The sequence below is a fragment of the Rhineura floridana genome, chromosome 1, assembly GCF_030035675.1.
Source record: "Rhineura floridana isolate rRhiFlo1 chromosome 1, rRhiFlo1.hap2, whole genome shotgun sequence".
NCBI classification, from domain to species: Eukaryota; Metazoa; Chordata; class Lepidosauria; order Squamata; family Rhineuridae; genus Rhineura; species Rhineura floridana.
The window spans coordinates 305,942,281-305,957,621 of record NC_084480.1 but is presented as its reverse complement, the minus strand read 5'-3'; the positions used below and the strand labels follow the sequence as shown (position 1 = coordinate 305,957,621).

At 43.4% G+C, this 15,341-nt stretch overlaps 1 protein-coding gene across 1 annotated transcript; it reads left to right on the top strand.

Annotated features, from left to right (window-relative positions):
- Positions 1-8,118: 8,118 nt before the first annotated feature.
- Positions 8,119-10,837, top strand: LOC133377545 (CCAAT/enhancer-binding protein alpha-like). The gene is made up of 2 exons (XM_061611822.1): positions 8,119-8,163; positions 10,364-10,837. Exons 1-2 carry the CDS (start codon positions 8,119-8,121, stop codon positions 10,835-10,837), a joined length of 519 nt encoding a protein of 172 aa, XP_061467806.1.
- The last annotated feature ends 4,504 nt before the right edge of the window (positions 10,838-15,341 follow it).

Below are 15,341 nucleotides of genomic sequence, written 5' to 3'. Positions count from 1 at the left end.
AAACTGAGCAGTAGAATCAGGCACTTGCAACACCTTTGCATCCCTGGTATGGTAAGGTTTTAACATATTTACATGAACCACTTTGCTTTTGTTTAATTGGAATGGAATGGAACAGGTAGCTGGGCCAAGGAAGTGATAAATGCCTCTTTACGAGAGGGAGTGGTCCCGGGCTGTCTGAAAGAGGCAGTGGTGAGACCACTCCTGAAAAAGCCTTCCTTGGACCCAGACAATTTTAACAGCTACAGGCCAGTGGCGAATGTTCCATTCCTGGGCAAGGTCTTGGAACGGGTGGTTGCTGGCCAGCTCCAGGCACTATTGGATGAAACTGATTATCTAGATCCATTTCAATCGGGTTTTAGGCCCGGTTTTGGCACTGAGACAGCCTTGGTCGCCCTGTACGATGACCTATGTCGGGAAAGAGACAGAGGGAATGTAACTCTGTTGATTCTCCTTGATCTCTCAGCGGCTTTTGATACCATCGACCATGGTATCCTTCTGGAGAGGCTCGCGGAGTTGGGAGTTGGAGGTACTGCTTGGCAGTGGTTCCGCTCCTACTTGGCGGGTCGTCTCCAGAAGGTAGTGCTTGGGGAACATTGCTCGACACCGCGGGTTCTCCAATATGGAGTCCCGCAGGGGTCAGTTTTGTCCCCCCTGCTTTTTAATATCTACATGAAGCCATTGGGAGAGGTCATCAGGAGTTTTGGAGTGCGTTGTCATCAGTATGCTGATGACACGCAGCTCTACTTCTCCTTTTCATCTTCTTCAGGTGAGGCTGTCGATTTCCTGAACCGTTGCCTGGCCGCGACAATGGACTGGATGAGAGTTAACAAACTGAAGCTCAATCCAGACAAGACTGAGATGCTGTTGGTGGACGGGTTCTCTGATCGGATGGTGGATATATACCCTGTCCTGGATGGGGCTACACTCCCCCTAAAGGACCGGGTTCGTAGTCTGGGAGTCTTTTTAGACTCTTCCCTCTCACTTGAGGCTCAAGTAGCCTCGGTGGTTAGGAATGCGTTTTACCAACTTCGGTTGGTAGCCCAGCTACGTCCCTATTTGAGTAAAGAGGACCTTACATCAGTGGTACATGCTCTGGTAACCTCACGTTTGGATTACTGTAATGCGCTTTACGTAGGGCTACCTTTGAAGACAGTTCGGAAGCTACAACTAGTGCAAAATGCGGCAGCCAGATTGCTGACAAGGACCAAGCGGTCCGAGCATATAACACCTGTTCTGGCCAGCTTGCACTGGTTGCCAATATGTTTCCGGGCTAGATTCAAAGTGTTGGTATTAACCTATAAAGCCTTATACGGTGCGGGACCACGATACCTTGCGGAACGCCTCTTCCGATATGAACCGGCCCGTGCACTACGTTCTGCTACGAAGGCCCTCCTCCGGGTTCCAACTCACAGGGAGGCCCGGAGGGTGATGACAAGATCTAGGGCCTTCTCAGTGGTGGCCCCCGAACTATGGAACAGTCTCCCCGAGGAAGTACGCCTGGCGCCGACTCTGCTCTCCTTCCGGCGCCAGGTCAAAACCTTGCTATTCTCTGAAGCATTTTAAGTTACACTGATTTACTTTTTAAAATGTTTATTGTATTGGATTGATGATTGTATTTTAGTATTATTTTGTTATTCATTGTATTTTTATGCTATTTTATGTTCACCGCCCAGAGAGCTATTGCTAGTCGGGCGGTATATAAATTTAATAAATAAATAAATAAATAAATACATAAATAAATTTTGCTTAGTTAATTGCTCTTGAGTTTCATGTCCCAGCTCTGCTTTCTGCATTGATTTATTAATAAATCTGGATCAAAATTGAGAGATTTACCATTTTTTGGCTAGAATTGGCATGCAAGGTTCATCATTCCCCTCCAATGATTTATGCAACCTCCTCCAGATCAGTCTCAGCCTCCTGCCTGCTCAGATAATGAAATCTTAGTTATTCATCAAAATTTATGCACTAGATGTTATATGCTATTCCACAAATGAAATGGAACTCCAGGAAGCGAAAACTGACATCTAAGACCAGAATTAGATGTAGCATATCGACAAGGAACAGTTCTCAGATGTTGCGCTCATCCCAACATGGGCTGTTTTGATTTGATTATATTTCACTGGGGGAGAAAGCATAATTATTTTAGGAGGAAGCAAATTGGAGCTCCGATAGTGGCTTCCCTTTTTTTTTCTCCAGGAGCCCAGAAAACCCGGGTTGGAGGAGCTCTCTCTCGTTTTGCATTTGGCGGAATTCAGAATGGCAGCTGCCATACAAAAGGGCAGGATCAAACAGCAACCAAAGGCATGTTTATTTAGAAAAAAAAATTGATTGACATATATCTCAAGGATTGGAAACTTCTCTTTGACTTTTTGTGGAAGATTAAAATGATATGATGTTAATGAGATTTGAAACCAACTAAGATAACTGTTGGAGGAAGGTGATTTTATAATCTATTAAGAGATAGGTCTGTTACATAGTATAGATTTATAGTTGAATTATAGTGTTTTGAAATTACTGGACTTAGTAGATTTGATGAGCTGGATTAATTGGCATGTTTATTTAGAAAAAAAAATTGATTGATATATATTTCAAGGATTGGAAACTTCTCTTTGACTTCTTGTGGAATATTAAAATGATATGATGTTAATGAGATTTGAAACCAACTAAGATAACCGCTGGAGGAAGGTGATTTTATAATCTATTAAGAGATAGGTTTGTTATATATTATAGATTTATAGCTGAACTATGACAAATCGGAAGTCAATATTTTTATATATATGTATTTTTTTTGTATTGTATTAGTTATTGATTTGTGTTGTTTTCTTTTTGTATTATTTTGGTTTTGAAAATTAGAATAAAAATTAATTGGAAAAAAAAAAAAACAGCAACCAAAGGATACAGGACCCCACCAAACCTCCAGAAGGCTATGTTGCTGAGAAAAAGGTCTCTTGTACTTCTTCTGGTCCAGGAGGATTCAGTGGCCAGCCTGGAAGGGTGAAGTCAGTCTGGGATCTGAGCATCCTTTGTTTGATGCAGTAGTTTACAGTTCAGTGACTAATAGGAATGGGATCCGCTGGCTGGTGCCACTTCGAAAGCATTCTGTCAACCTAACAGACAGTATCGATTCAAGTTTGTTCTTTGTCCACTATCCATTGCTTTTACTGGTCTGATTTTTTTATCCCCAAAACCCACAATATCAATATTTTGAAAGAAACTATCAATATTTTGAAAGGAAAACAGCTTCATGCCTTTCTCCTTTGCTATTGTAGGCTACTATAGGCTTGGCTTGCTTCCTCCCCATTTGGAGCTTGGATTATTCAAATGCAGGGGGTGGTAGAGAGAGACACAGTGATGTGCTGAGCTATGAATAAAATCAATAAAATGACAATATATTTGGGGAATATTCGAGGGGGGGAAATCCGGTGTTAGCAGAAATCTCTCCACAAAGATGGAGAATATGTGGACCACTGACAAATCTGGTGTTAAATCAGAATTCAGCTGAATTCTCATCCATCCATACAGGCTAACTACACTGAGCTGTCACACACAGACCCAAAGGCTATTGTTTGCATCCAATGTTGTGCCAGCGGGTTTCCACTTGTGCAACAAGACTTCCGCTTCCTCTCCTCCCTATGCACACCTTCCAAATCTGCTCCAGAGGGGCCCTCAACTCTCCAGAGCTGATTTTGACGGCACATGAGCTGGGATTCATCCTGGAAGAATGCAAAGAAACACATCAGAACCAAACAAATAAACACAATCAGTAACTCGCTGGGCAAAGATTGCTTAGATTAAAGAACCATATAACAAAAGTGTCCATATTTTGGTGCTTGACAATACAGATTACAGCATTACAACTGTTGGATCTACAAGACAGAGTTCTGCTTTGGTACCTTGTGGTATTGCTCTGCTTCACAGCAACATGAATAACTTCCAGGAACTCCTCTCTGACTTCTCAGAGCTGCTGAAAACTTTGCTCACTGTAATTAATTTTAATCGTATTTGCTCTGTGGTGATCGGTTATTAATATGGCTCTTTGACCTGATTAGCTTCCTTTGATGTAATTAAAGGGTAAAGTGGAGCAGATGCCTAACATGCTGGTTACAATACTCAACATAGTTTTTAACGAACTTTTAAAATAGCAACAACAGATCTTGGGGATTTTGTTGTTGTTGACCTGAAAACATCAAAGGAACCAGGGCATTGTGGTATTATTATCTCAATATGCTGCTATTACTCTACAAACCATGAATATAGCACTTTGATTTTGCAAAGTGTTTTATCATCTTTATTGCTGGGATAGCCAATGTGCCATCCTCTGAATGTTGTCAGACTACATCTCCCATCAGCCCCCGCCAGCATGGCCAATAGTCTGGGATGATGGGAATTGCAGTCCAACAATATCTGGAAGGCACTAGGTTGGCCACTCTGCTTTATTTATTAAGAGCATAAGGAAAGCCCTGTGGCCCATCAAGTCCAGCATCCTGTTCTTACAGTGACCAACCAGAAGCCTATCCAGATGTTGCTCTCACTACAGCTTTGTTAGGTAGGGTTGCTTTCTACATCTTGGAAGACTGTGGCTGAAAGATAGTGATGTTCTCAAGACTACATACTAAGTCCATCTCAGAGGAAGGATTTGACTTGAGAGCCAAGGCTACCATTCCAGCCACCATACCACTCTGGCAACAGCTTAAACATACTGTCTGTTATTGCCCATAGGAAGTGATGAAATAGTGGAGGAAGCTACAGTACTTTTAAATTTTAATTAGCACCCAGGATCCAAATGGAGGTTTTGGAGACATTGACCTAATCCATACATCTTAAATGAGCTTCTGTGTGTGTCCCCTCCCCTCCCTCATGCATATAACATCACTCACAAGGAGACCTCAGCCAAAATTTCCCAGAAGAATTGTTTTTCTGAGAATTTTTTAAAATTTTCTTTCTTTTTCTCACTCCCACCTCCACAAAGAAGGCAATTTGCAGAGTTTTATCTGAATATTCTCCACCATTTTGTTGTTGTACTAGGCCACCGTTTCCTGCTTCCCACAATGCCCCAAAACAATGCTAGGTCCAGAGTTTTATGAAGGATGCAAAATGGTGGCCAGATTGCTAACACAGTTTCTGTCACTTGCAGGCCACATTCACATAATACATTTATTCCACTATTATTCCACTTTAAAGAATCATGGGAAGTGCAGTTTGTGAAGAGTGGTGAGAGCAGAGCTTGGAAAAGTTACTTTTTTGAACTACAACTCCCGTCAGCCCAATCCAGTGGCCATGCTGGCTGGGGCTGATGGGAGTTGTAGTTCAAAAAAGTAACTTTTCCAAGCTCTGGCTGAGAGATGTTGAAAATGGAAATGGACTGCCTTCAAGTTGATCCCAACTTATGGCGACCCTATGAATAGGGTTTTCATGGTAAGTGGTATTCAGAGGTGGCTTACCATTGCCTTCCTCTGAGGCTGAGAGGCAGTGACTGGCCCAAGGTCATTCAGTGAGGTTCATGGCTGTGTGGGGATTCGAACCCTGGTCTCCCAGGTCATAGTCCGACACCTTAACCACTACACCAATGGTAGGAGGCCCTTATTTCCTGCACAGATCTAGAATTGTCAGAGTTCTCTGGCAAGAGGGACTGACTGTTAAACCACTCTGGAAATTGTGTCTCTGTGAGGGAAATAGGATATCCTAACAGTGCTCAGCGCCCTTCACAAACTACCTTTCTGAGGATTCTTTGAGGGAAGCCATGACTTGTTAGACTTGTTAGTCACACGTTACCCAAAGGTCTCCAAGTGACTTACAATAATTACAAATCCAGAATAAAACAACCCCTATAACAGCCACAGGAAGCTTTGGCAGCACACAAAAGTAACAGAACAGCTTCATCTCAGTCTATCAAAAGCCGGGGTGGGGGTGGGGAGTCTTTAGCTGGTGTCAAAAATATGTCAGCAAAGGCACCAGGTGGACCTCAATGGGGAGAGCATTCCACAGATCGGAACCATAACTGAAAAGGGTCTCTCGCTTGTCATCACTCTCTGAGCCTCCCTCAGAAGGGGACTTGGAGAAGGGCCCCAGCAGAAGATCTAAGAGTCCTTAGTAGGGTTGCCAGGTTCATGGCCTGAGACTGATCCTGTATCTTTAGAAGAAAAAGTCAGCCAAGTGCAGGTGTTCTTGCAACCCTGTAATGGGAAAAGCTACAAGGTGGAATTCTCCCTTCCCCCTGCACAACTTTTAAAGATACAGAAGACCTCTTGGAGGCTGGGCCTGGCAACCAAGCCAACACTAACCCTGCTCAGAATAGACCCATGGAAATGAATGAATGAACATAACTAGTTTGGGTTTTTAATTACAATGAGTCTACTCTGAGTAGAGCTAGCATTGGAGACAACCCCTTTGGTCCAGATCTGGGTGCCACATTATTATTATTATTATTAAATTTATTAGTTGCCCATCTGGCTGGTTAGCCACATTTTAAGAAGGACGTTGACTAACTGGAAGGGAAGGGTGACCAGGGCAATGAAGGGTCTGGAAACCCAGGTACCATGAGGGACACTTGAAAGAGCTGGGGGGGTGTAGCCTAGAGAAGAGGTGATTATGAGGAAACATGATAGCTGTCTTCAAATATCTAAAGCAGCCTTGCCCAACCTTTGGGTCCCCATCAGCCCCAGCCAGCATGGCCAATGTTCAGGAATGACGGGAATTGTAGTCCAGCAACATCTGGGGATCCAAAGGTTGGGAAAGGCTGATTTAAAGCATAGTGCAGGGCTGGGGAAACCAGATGTTGCTGGATTCCAACTTCAGCTCCAACCATCATGGTCATCAAGGAGAGAGGATGGTGGGAGTTGTAGTTCAGTGACATCTGGAGGGCCCCAGCTGTGATGTACTGTTTAATCTCTTTTGGCCCCAATAACATTGTTTTAGTAATGCAAAAACATATGATGATGTGTCATCATTTTGCAGTTTCCTCTGCATGTGGGCATCAATGGAGAGATGTGGGGGTGGGGAAACTCATGACATGGTGAAGTCATGGCTCTTGCATTGCTAAACATGATGGGGGAGAGAGGAGGAGATGGCAGTTCTGTGCTGTTGCTTTTGGTGCCTATCTCTTGGCAGCCATAGACCATAGACCATTACTTGCCAGCTGTAGACCACGTAGTTCTAGCCTGGTGTGTTTTTTTTGGTTGCAGTTGAAAACATGCTTACCCAGGTGTAAAATGTGACTGAATTCCTTGGGACTTATTTCTGGGAGGAAATGCACAGGATGGTGCTGCTTGTAGCATAATTACAAACTTTCTATTCTCTTTGGTTCCCCCACCTTCACTCCACCCTTTCTGACAGTCTGGGTATTGCCATGTTGTTCTGTCCTAGTGATTTTGTTTTGGAAAAGACATGCATGCAACCCCTTGATCTGAAAGTCCAAATTGTATTAAGTGAGCTCATATTTTCACCCAAAATACGTGATGCAGTTTAATTTATTTGTGTGAATCTGATTGCTTTGCATTAGTTTTGCTTTACTCTGCATCCAATATTCATTTATTTTCCTGGATTCTAAAGTAGCTATGGCTAGAGTGTTTGCAGGACTATTTTGTAAGAAAGGAAACATGACTAGCAGGAATCATAAGGGAGGAACAAGTTGCTGTGCATGACACAAAAGCCACATGGGAGCCCTTGTCATGCATTAGCCACAGAGTTTCAAATGTATTTTCTGCAGCAATGAATGCTAGAAACTTGTCTTTTTTCCTTTTTTTAAAAAAAGAAAGTTTTGCTTCAGTATAATGGTCTTGCAGCTGTACTTATTAAATAATAATAATTCCTGTATGCAATTCTGGCATTGAGCTGAGGGTTGGACTTGATGGCCTTATAGGCCCCTTCTAACTCTACTATTCTATGATTCTATGATTAGTTCCAAGGGAGCACTGGCTGTTTCAGCTGCCTGTGGTTCTTATTTCCAGTAGCAAAGCAAAGCTGGCTTCCAAGCTGAAATGCAAAATATCTACTAGATTTAGGTTCAAACTGAAAAGGGAAATCCATCTTCCTTTTTTGCTACTCCATGAAAATTGGCCTAAAGAGGAAGGAATGTGTTTTTGCAGCTGGTAGAGGAGGTGGGGGTGGCACATACCCTCGATGACAGCACCCTCGATTAATCAGAGCACAAATTTTAAGCTGCAAGTAAGATTTTAGTTGATGGATGTATCAATTAAACCAACATCAGACAAATCGAAAGTCCCCCAGATCCAAGAAATGATAAGCAGAGTCTTCCAAGACTGTTGAAATACACATTGTTGCACTCATAAATATTGTATCTCTCAGCCATTTTGCGTGTTACCCTTTGGGATTTGAAACTGACATTGGAGTGATGACCTCTCCTTCCTCCCACCTCAAACTGTAAGTAATTAAGGTGCGACCTTGACAACTGCTGTCTCCACAAGAAAGCGACGCAAGTGAGCTCACGCACAATGATAAGAAAAAAGCCTTGGCCATAATGAATCCTTCCCTACTTTGGCTCCTTAAACGTCCCTTTCCCGAGGGGGTGTGTGGATGGGAAGGACCCATTTAGCATCCTTCTTTTGTCTCTACCTTTTGTGCCCTGGGAACTCAACAATACAGGCAGACGGATTTATTAAGCTTTGCTAAACTAGGCCCTTTGCAGTCTGCTTGAGGCGACAGAATTGCACGTAAGTTCTGTCCATCTGACAGTGGGCAGGATCTCATGATCCTTGCAAAGAAAAGGCCTTACGTGACTTTTGTCATTGTTAGAATTTTTGCATTACGCTTCACACACATGCGCCAATCTCACCAATTTATCTCAGAAGAGAGGTTGAAATCCCAATAAACAAGCAATATTTAAGCCAAAAACAAGCCGAGAGAAGACAGAGCAAAAAGCAGATCTGAAAAGAACAGGTGTCCACACCATGTGCCACTGCCCAGCCGAGAACAGGAAGTAGCAAATATTACTATTATATTAGAAGCTTACAGCTCTTAACGTGTGGCTGGTTGGCCAAATGAGGACATGAACTTCATGTCTTCATTTCTGCAGTTTCTGCCCTTTCTGCACAATTCTCTCTCCTCATTCCACATCTTCCAGCATGAAGATATGAAAATAAGGACTCACCTCTCTTGTCGTGCAAAAGATCAGGGCTAGCCGAAAACATTTTGGTGACCATCATGAAGGACGAGATGGTCTCCTCCCTCTCATTCCACATTCAAAAACCAACAGGATTGACAGTTGGATCTTACTTCAACACTGACAACAAAACAGTCTTCTCTACTACACATTAGGGGGCTTAGGAGTTAGCTTAGGGGGTTCACGGCAGCTGTGTGGCATATAGAGTTCTGTCCTCCAACTCTTTGTCATTGATCCCTCTATCATCAATTACCCTGAAGTTGGGAACCTTTTTCAGATCAAGGGCCACATTCTCTCCTGGGCAACTTTCCGAGGACCACAAGCTAATAGGGGTGGAGCCGGAGACAAAAGTGGGTGGAGCAAAAAATGTAAATTCCCCCTTTGTACAGCAGGCTAGTGTCTACATACATACCTCTGTCTAACCTCCATCCAGACAAGCAAGAGGCTTCATCAGAGTTCAAGAACACAAACCAGCCAGGCAAAAACACTCAAGGAGGGTATAAGGTAGGGCTGGTGCGCACCCCTTCTGTAACCTCTATCCAGACAAGCAAGAGGTATCATCAGTGTTCAAGGAGACATTATAGCCAGGCAAAAATACTTTGGGTGTGAAGCAGGGCCAATGAAGATTGTGGTCTGGAGAGAAGGGTGTATGGCCCAGGGAGTGTTGCAAGGACTGAAGAGAGGCCTTAGGTTCCCCACCCTTGTTTACCACCAAATGGTAGGGCTGGCCCTAGCAAAAAACATCATTGTCCAAGCCCTCCCCCCCCCCATTGGTTATGTATTGCTAAATGCTTTACTCACTCTGTTGTAGGATATTTTCATTAACTTTGCAATAGGCTGCCCTCCCCAGATTTAAATGATGAAATGATGTTTTCTCCTTTGGTTAAAGTTTATGTTAGAAAACATAATGAGGCAAATTATGTTTCCTAATCCTATTCTCAGCCCAATTTTTTCTTGTTTCCTGTTTGGATTAAGAACTAAGATTGCCACTTTTTCTTTTTCGTTTTAAACCTTGCTCATGTGCATGTAGGAACAGGACCGCTTTATCTGATCTGTATCATATGAGAGTTGGTGGCAAAATGACAGAGCTGTGCATCAGGGGGAAAAACTGAGATGGTGTGCTTGCCATCAGGAGCGCCACTGCTGCCAGGAGTAGTTCCTTGCTGCAGCAGAAGCTCCTGCCCACAGCCTTTCCTGGGGGTAAACATCCACTGCTGGCCAGGCAGCCCTACGCAGCAACAGTAGCAGCCCAGCAGCGCCTACAGCTACCTTGACTTGGCATTGGTGTTGGACCTTCTGGACATCTGTGAGCATGAGAATTTCATCGACCTGAGTTCCTACATCGACCTGGGTGCCTTCAATGACGAGTTCCCGGCTGACCTCTTCCAGCACAGCAGGCAGCAGGAGTGTGTGGCCAAAGCCAGCAGCCTGGAGTACAGCAGCAACGTTGGAGTTGGGGCAGGGATGCTGGGTGGCAGATTCCAGCAGGGCAGCAGTGGTGGCCCGCTCTACAGCTATGTGGACAAGCTGGACCCCACCGTGGTCTACGAGCGCCTAGGTGGGGGCCCTCCTCTGCTGCCCGGCCTGTGCCCATTGCTCATCAAGCAGGAACCTCACGAGGATGACAAGGTGGCAGCGCTGGCTGACCTCTACCCAATGCCCCCAAGGGGGCCAAATGCAGCCACCTCCAGTACCAGGTGGTGCACTGGGCCTAGATGACGGTGCACCTGCAACCCAGCTGGCAGCCCACGCCACCTCCCATGCCAGCCCTCAGCCCACATGCTGTCGCCGCCCATCATCACCTCCACCGCCCTTCATCACCTCCATCAGCAGCACCACCACCGGCTCCACACCGGGGCTGCACCATCACTGGGCAAGAGCAAGAAGGCTCTGGACATTGTATTGTTTGTATGGTATTTTATGTTTTGTTGTATATTTTATTGTATATTTTGTATGTTACTTTGATATTTTATATAAATTGCCATTTACCTTAGTGTTTATTCATAAAAACAAGCTTTAAGTTGTTTTTATGATGATGTAAGCAATTTTTTTTGTAAGCATTTCCCAGGTCCCTTCTTTGTTGTGAGACTCTGGGGGTGAGCTGTGTTTGGGTCCTGGGTGAGAGCCAGGATGGATGGATGGAATCCTGGGTGAGAGCCAGGACCCTGAGATGGTGTGTATGTTAGAAGCAGAAGGGACTGATATGGGGTTTATTTAATAGTAATATGTACTGGTGCTACACTTGTATATGTATTATTGTGCATATTTTTGTCATTTCTATGGCTGTAAACTACCTTGAGTGCAGTGATGTAGAAAGGCGGTATACAAATTAAAAATGACATGAAATGAAATGAAATTGTTGTATTGTAAGAAATCCAAAATGTCAGAGACAAATGCTTGAAGCGCTTAGAAAGTTCCCTTCATGAAGGATGGGCCCATAATGATATTAGGAACCCAAGAGTTCTATGAATGCGTGCATTGAGGGAAGTCATTCTGAGGAACATTAACAGAGAATTGAAAACTAGAGTGGCAGCTATTTTGAGACACGCTGTAGTAAGACTTTCACAATGCTAATAAAGTGTTTATTCCCTGCTTCGGTCACTAAAAGCCAGTGTGGTGTAATAGTGAGATCAGCCTTTGCCACCCTGGTGTTCTCCAGCTGTTTTCAACTATGAGTCCCATCAGACCCAGCCCAACTGGAGAGCAGGGATGGGCAAATTGGGCAAATTGGGTTTTCCCGTCTTAAATTCAGTTCCCCACATTTCCACATCAGTTTGTGCTTTTTAAGTCTTCATGAAAATTTATCAGCATTTTAGTGCAGATTTCAGCTAACATAAACATTTTTGTATGGAATTTTCAAAAATGTACACATTTTTGCAAGTTTCCTCTAATATATCTTTCTGTACGTTATGCATTTTTATGCACACTTTACCCTAGTACATGCATTTTTGTACACATTACTTGTCTGGATAATGGCACTGAAAAATTTGGAGAAGTGTGCATTTCAAAGGCTAGCTGTGTTTCGGTGCATGCATTTTTCAGAAAGTGCAAATTAGGTAGGTTTGTCTTTAAATGTATACTGAATTGAATTTCTCCACCATCTCTACCGGAAAGCATCAGATTGGGGAAGGTGGGGAAGGATTGGGGAGATTCAGGCTGAAATCTCCATGCAGCCATGAAGGTCATTGTGTGACATTGGACCAGTCACATTTTCTCAGCCTAACCTCTCTTACACAGGTATGAGAGAAAAATGAGGTATGTATATATGGACAAACTACTGTGAGGAAGGGAGGAATGCAAATGTGATAACCACCAAATGTGATACCAACCAACTCGAACCCTATCAGCAGGTGAGGCCTTGTTGGTGCCGCTGCCACCAAACGCTGCCAGTTTGGTGATAACCCATGGCGTGGCATTTTCAGTGGTGGCACCCCCTTTCTGGAATGCCCTCCCTAGTGAGATGTGTCTGTCTCCATCACTACTGAAATTCAGGAGGAATTTCAAAAAACATTCCTGTTTACCCAGGTATTTGATAGCTGGACTGATCCTGGCAACCCAAAGATCACTAATTAAAGAATGTTTTTAACTGTGTTTTAGAATGGTTTTGACTGTAATTGTGTTTTGAAATGTTTTAAACTGTTTTTAGAATGCTTTTCTTTTTCTTGTTGAATTGTTTTGTTTATGTTAACCACCCTGGCCTCCTTCAGGAGGAAGGGTGGAATATAAATTCTAATTCTAATTCTAATTCTAATTCTAATTCTAATAATAATAATAAATATGGCAGGATCCAGCCTGCAGCAGAACAGGTTTGTAAACATGCCACCATGTCCTAAAAGCAGGAGGGAACCCATTAGCTTTCAAGCATGTTTCAGGATCTTAGTATCATATATGTGTGGAGTGGGGTTGGGGCTTTCATTGTGAGGAAAAGTCCATTTTTGCCAGCAGTTTCATTGAAAAAAATCACCGTGTGAATAAGTCCCAAAAATATGGTATAGTATATTTTAAGTTTTGATTCCATCAAGATAATCTTAGCCTCCTTCATGTGTTATCTACATGAAGCAGCGCTCACGTGATGATGGGGGAGCAGAGCTGTTGCTAGCCTCACTCCTGGTGCCAGGCATCCAATTCGCATACCTGCTGGACAGCCACAATGTTCAGTGGTGGCTTCAGCACCTTGGATAGCTCCTTCACAGTTCAGACTAAAACCCACAGTGGAATCCGTTGCCCCACTGACATGGAGCCACCAGCTGCCACCGACATTGTCACAGATTCCTTCAGGGGTGAATTGTGTGCAGGAATCTACTGTAGACATCCCATGTGTAGACTTCATCCTTGCAGACATCCATGCCAACGTATGGATGCCCAGTAGGCAGGGTCATCTGTGTGCCTAGGGGGGCAGGCGGGGAAAGTGCTGCAGCATGACTTCGTCATCATTGTGTGAGCACTCCTTTACATGGATATCATTTGAAACAAGCTAACCTTGCAGGCCCAGAGGGGCAAATGTGGCGCTCCACGCCTATCAGGCCCTTGGGACTCTCCCTAGTCAAACTCTCTCTCCCCAGGGCACACCTCTGTGGCACCCTTACTTTGGAATACACTCCCTTGGAAATTAGGATGGCAGCAACATTCAGTTATTTTAGATGCCACCTTAAGACTTTTTTATTCTCTAAGGATGGAATGATCTATCAGTTTTGGTTCTCTCAGTTCCTAATTTCTCCAATCTTAAATTCAGTTACCAACATTTTTGCAGCAGTTTGAGAAAAATCCTCGTGAAAATTCTTCAGCATTTTAGCATGAATTTCTCCTAATAAACAAATGTTTGAATGCAGTTTTGACCAAGGTAACACATTTTTGCAAGCCATTTCTCCTAACAGAATACAGTTTTATATTTTATTTTAACAGATATGTTCATTTCTATGCACACCTTCCCCTAACATATCCAATTTGGTAAATATTGGTTGGTTGGAGAACTGCATTGCAAAATTTGGATAAGTGCAAATTTTGAAGGATGGCTCTATCTGTCTTCTCATATTATTTCAGAAAGTGCATATTTGATAGATTCAGCTTTAAATGCAAACCAAACTGAATTTCTCCCCCATCCCTAGCTTTCTCCGAAGCCTCCTCATACACTATTGCCTGAGGGGGATGGGTTCTTGATAGAGTTGCCAGCAGAGCTTGGAAGTAACTCGTTATTTTTAACGAGTTACTTTTAATTCATTACGATTTTAAATAACGAGTGGGTAATTCCATTACATTTGGCAAGTAACGGAACGAACAGTAATTTCCCTACTTTTCAGCTTCAACTTTAACGTTTCCACGTTAGGTTGGACGTTACTTGGGGGCGGGAACAAGGGGAAGTCAGCTCCTGGCTGTGATTGGTTAACACAAGACATGTGCCTCACACTGATAGGACCTCTGCGCAGACTGTCTCTTCCCTCGTGATCTGTGTTAGGAGGCACGATAGAAGAGATGAATAGGCAGGGGGAGACTGCTAGCGTCTGACTCTGAGAGGAAAAAATGGACGCCGGAGGAAAAAGCCAGGGCAAGGAAGGCAGAATGGCGAAGAGCTGTGGAGGTGAGTGACGATGATTTGTGTGTGTGTGTGCCCCGGTGTGTGTGTTTTCGGCTGGAGTCTCTGGTTTTGGGGGGGGGGCTCCGGCTCTCAGGCTACCACCCCTTACTCTCTGGACTCTCCGCTTCAATTTAAAAAAAAAAGTTTCTAGGTTGTCTAATTCCCGAGATATACACCAAAACGTAAACCCCCCCATGCACAACTTTTTTTTAAACAGATCATGCTCTAGCTACAACTCCCATCAGCCCAATCCAGTGGCCATGCTGGCTGGGGCTGATGGGAGTTGTAGTTTAAAGTAACTTTTCAAAGCTCTGGCTGCAACCCCGCCCTTTCATGATTGTGAGTAAAGTGCAGACTTGTGTTTGTGTTGTAAATCTCTCTCCCTCCAACCCTATTTTTAAAGAAATTAGGCAGGGTTTATCACAGTTTTTATTATGTAGGAAACTAATACTCATTTTTTTAAAAAATGAATGAAGTTTATTTATTTATTTTTATTATTTTATTTATATCCCACCCTTCCTCCCAGTAGGAGCCCAGGGCAGCAAACAAAAGCACTAAAAACACTTTAAAAATCATAAAAACAGACTTTAAAATATATTAAAACAAAACATCTTTAAAAACATTTTTAAAAGCTTTAAAAACATTTTTTTT

Coding starts and splice junctions, on each gene's coding strand:
- LOC133377545 (XM_061611822.1), top strand. CDS start 8,119: ATGACAGCACCCTCGATTAATCAGAGCACAAATTTTAAGCTGCAA. Junction 8,164..10,363: donor GCACAAATTTTAAGCTGCAA/GTAAGATTTTAG, acceptor CAGCAACAGTAG/CAGCCCAGCAGCGCCTACAG.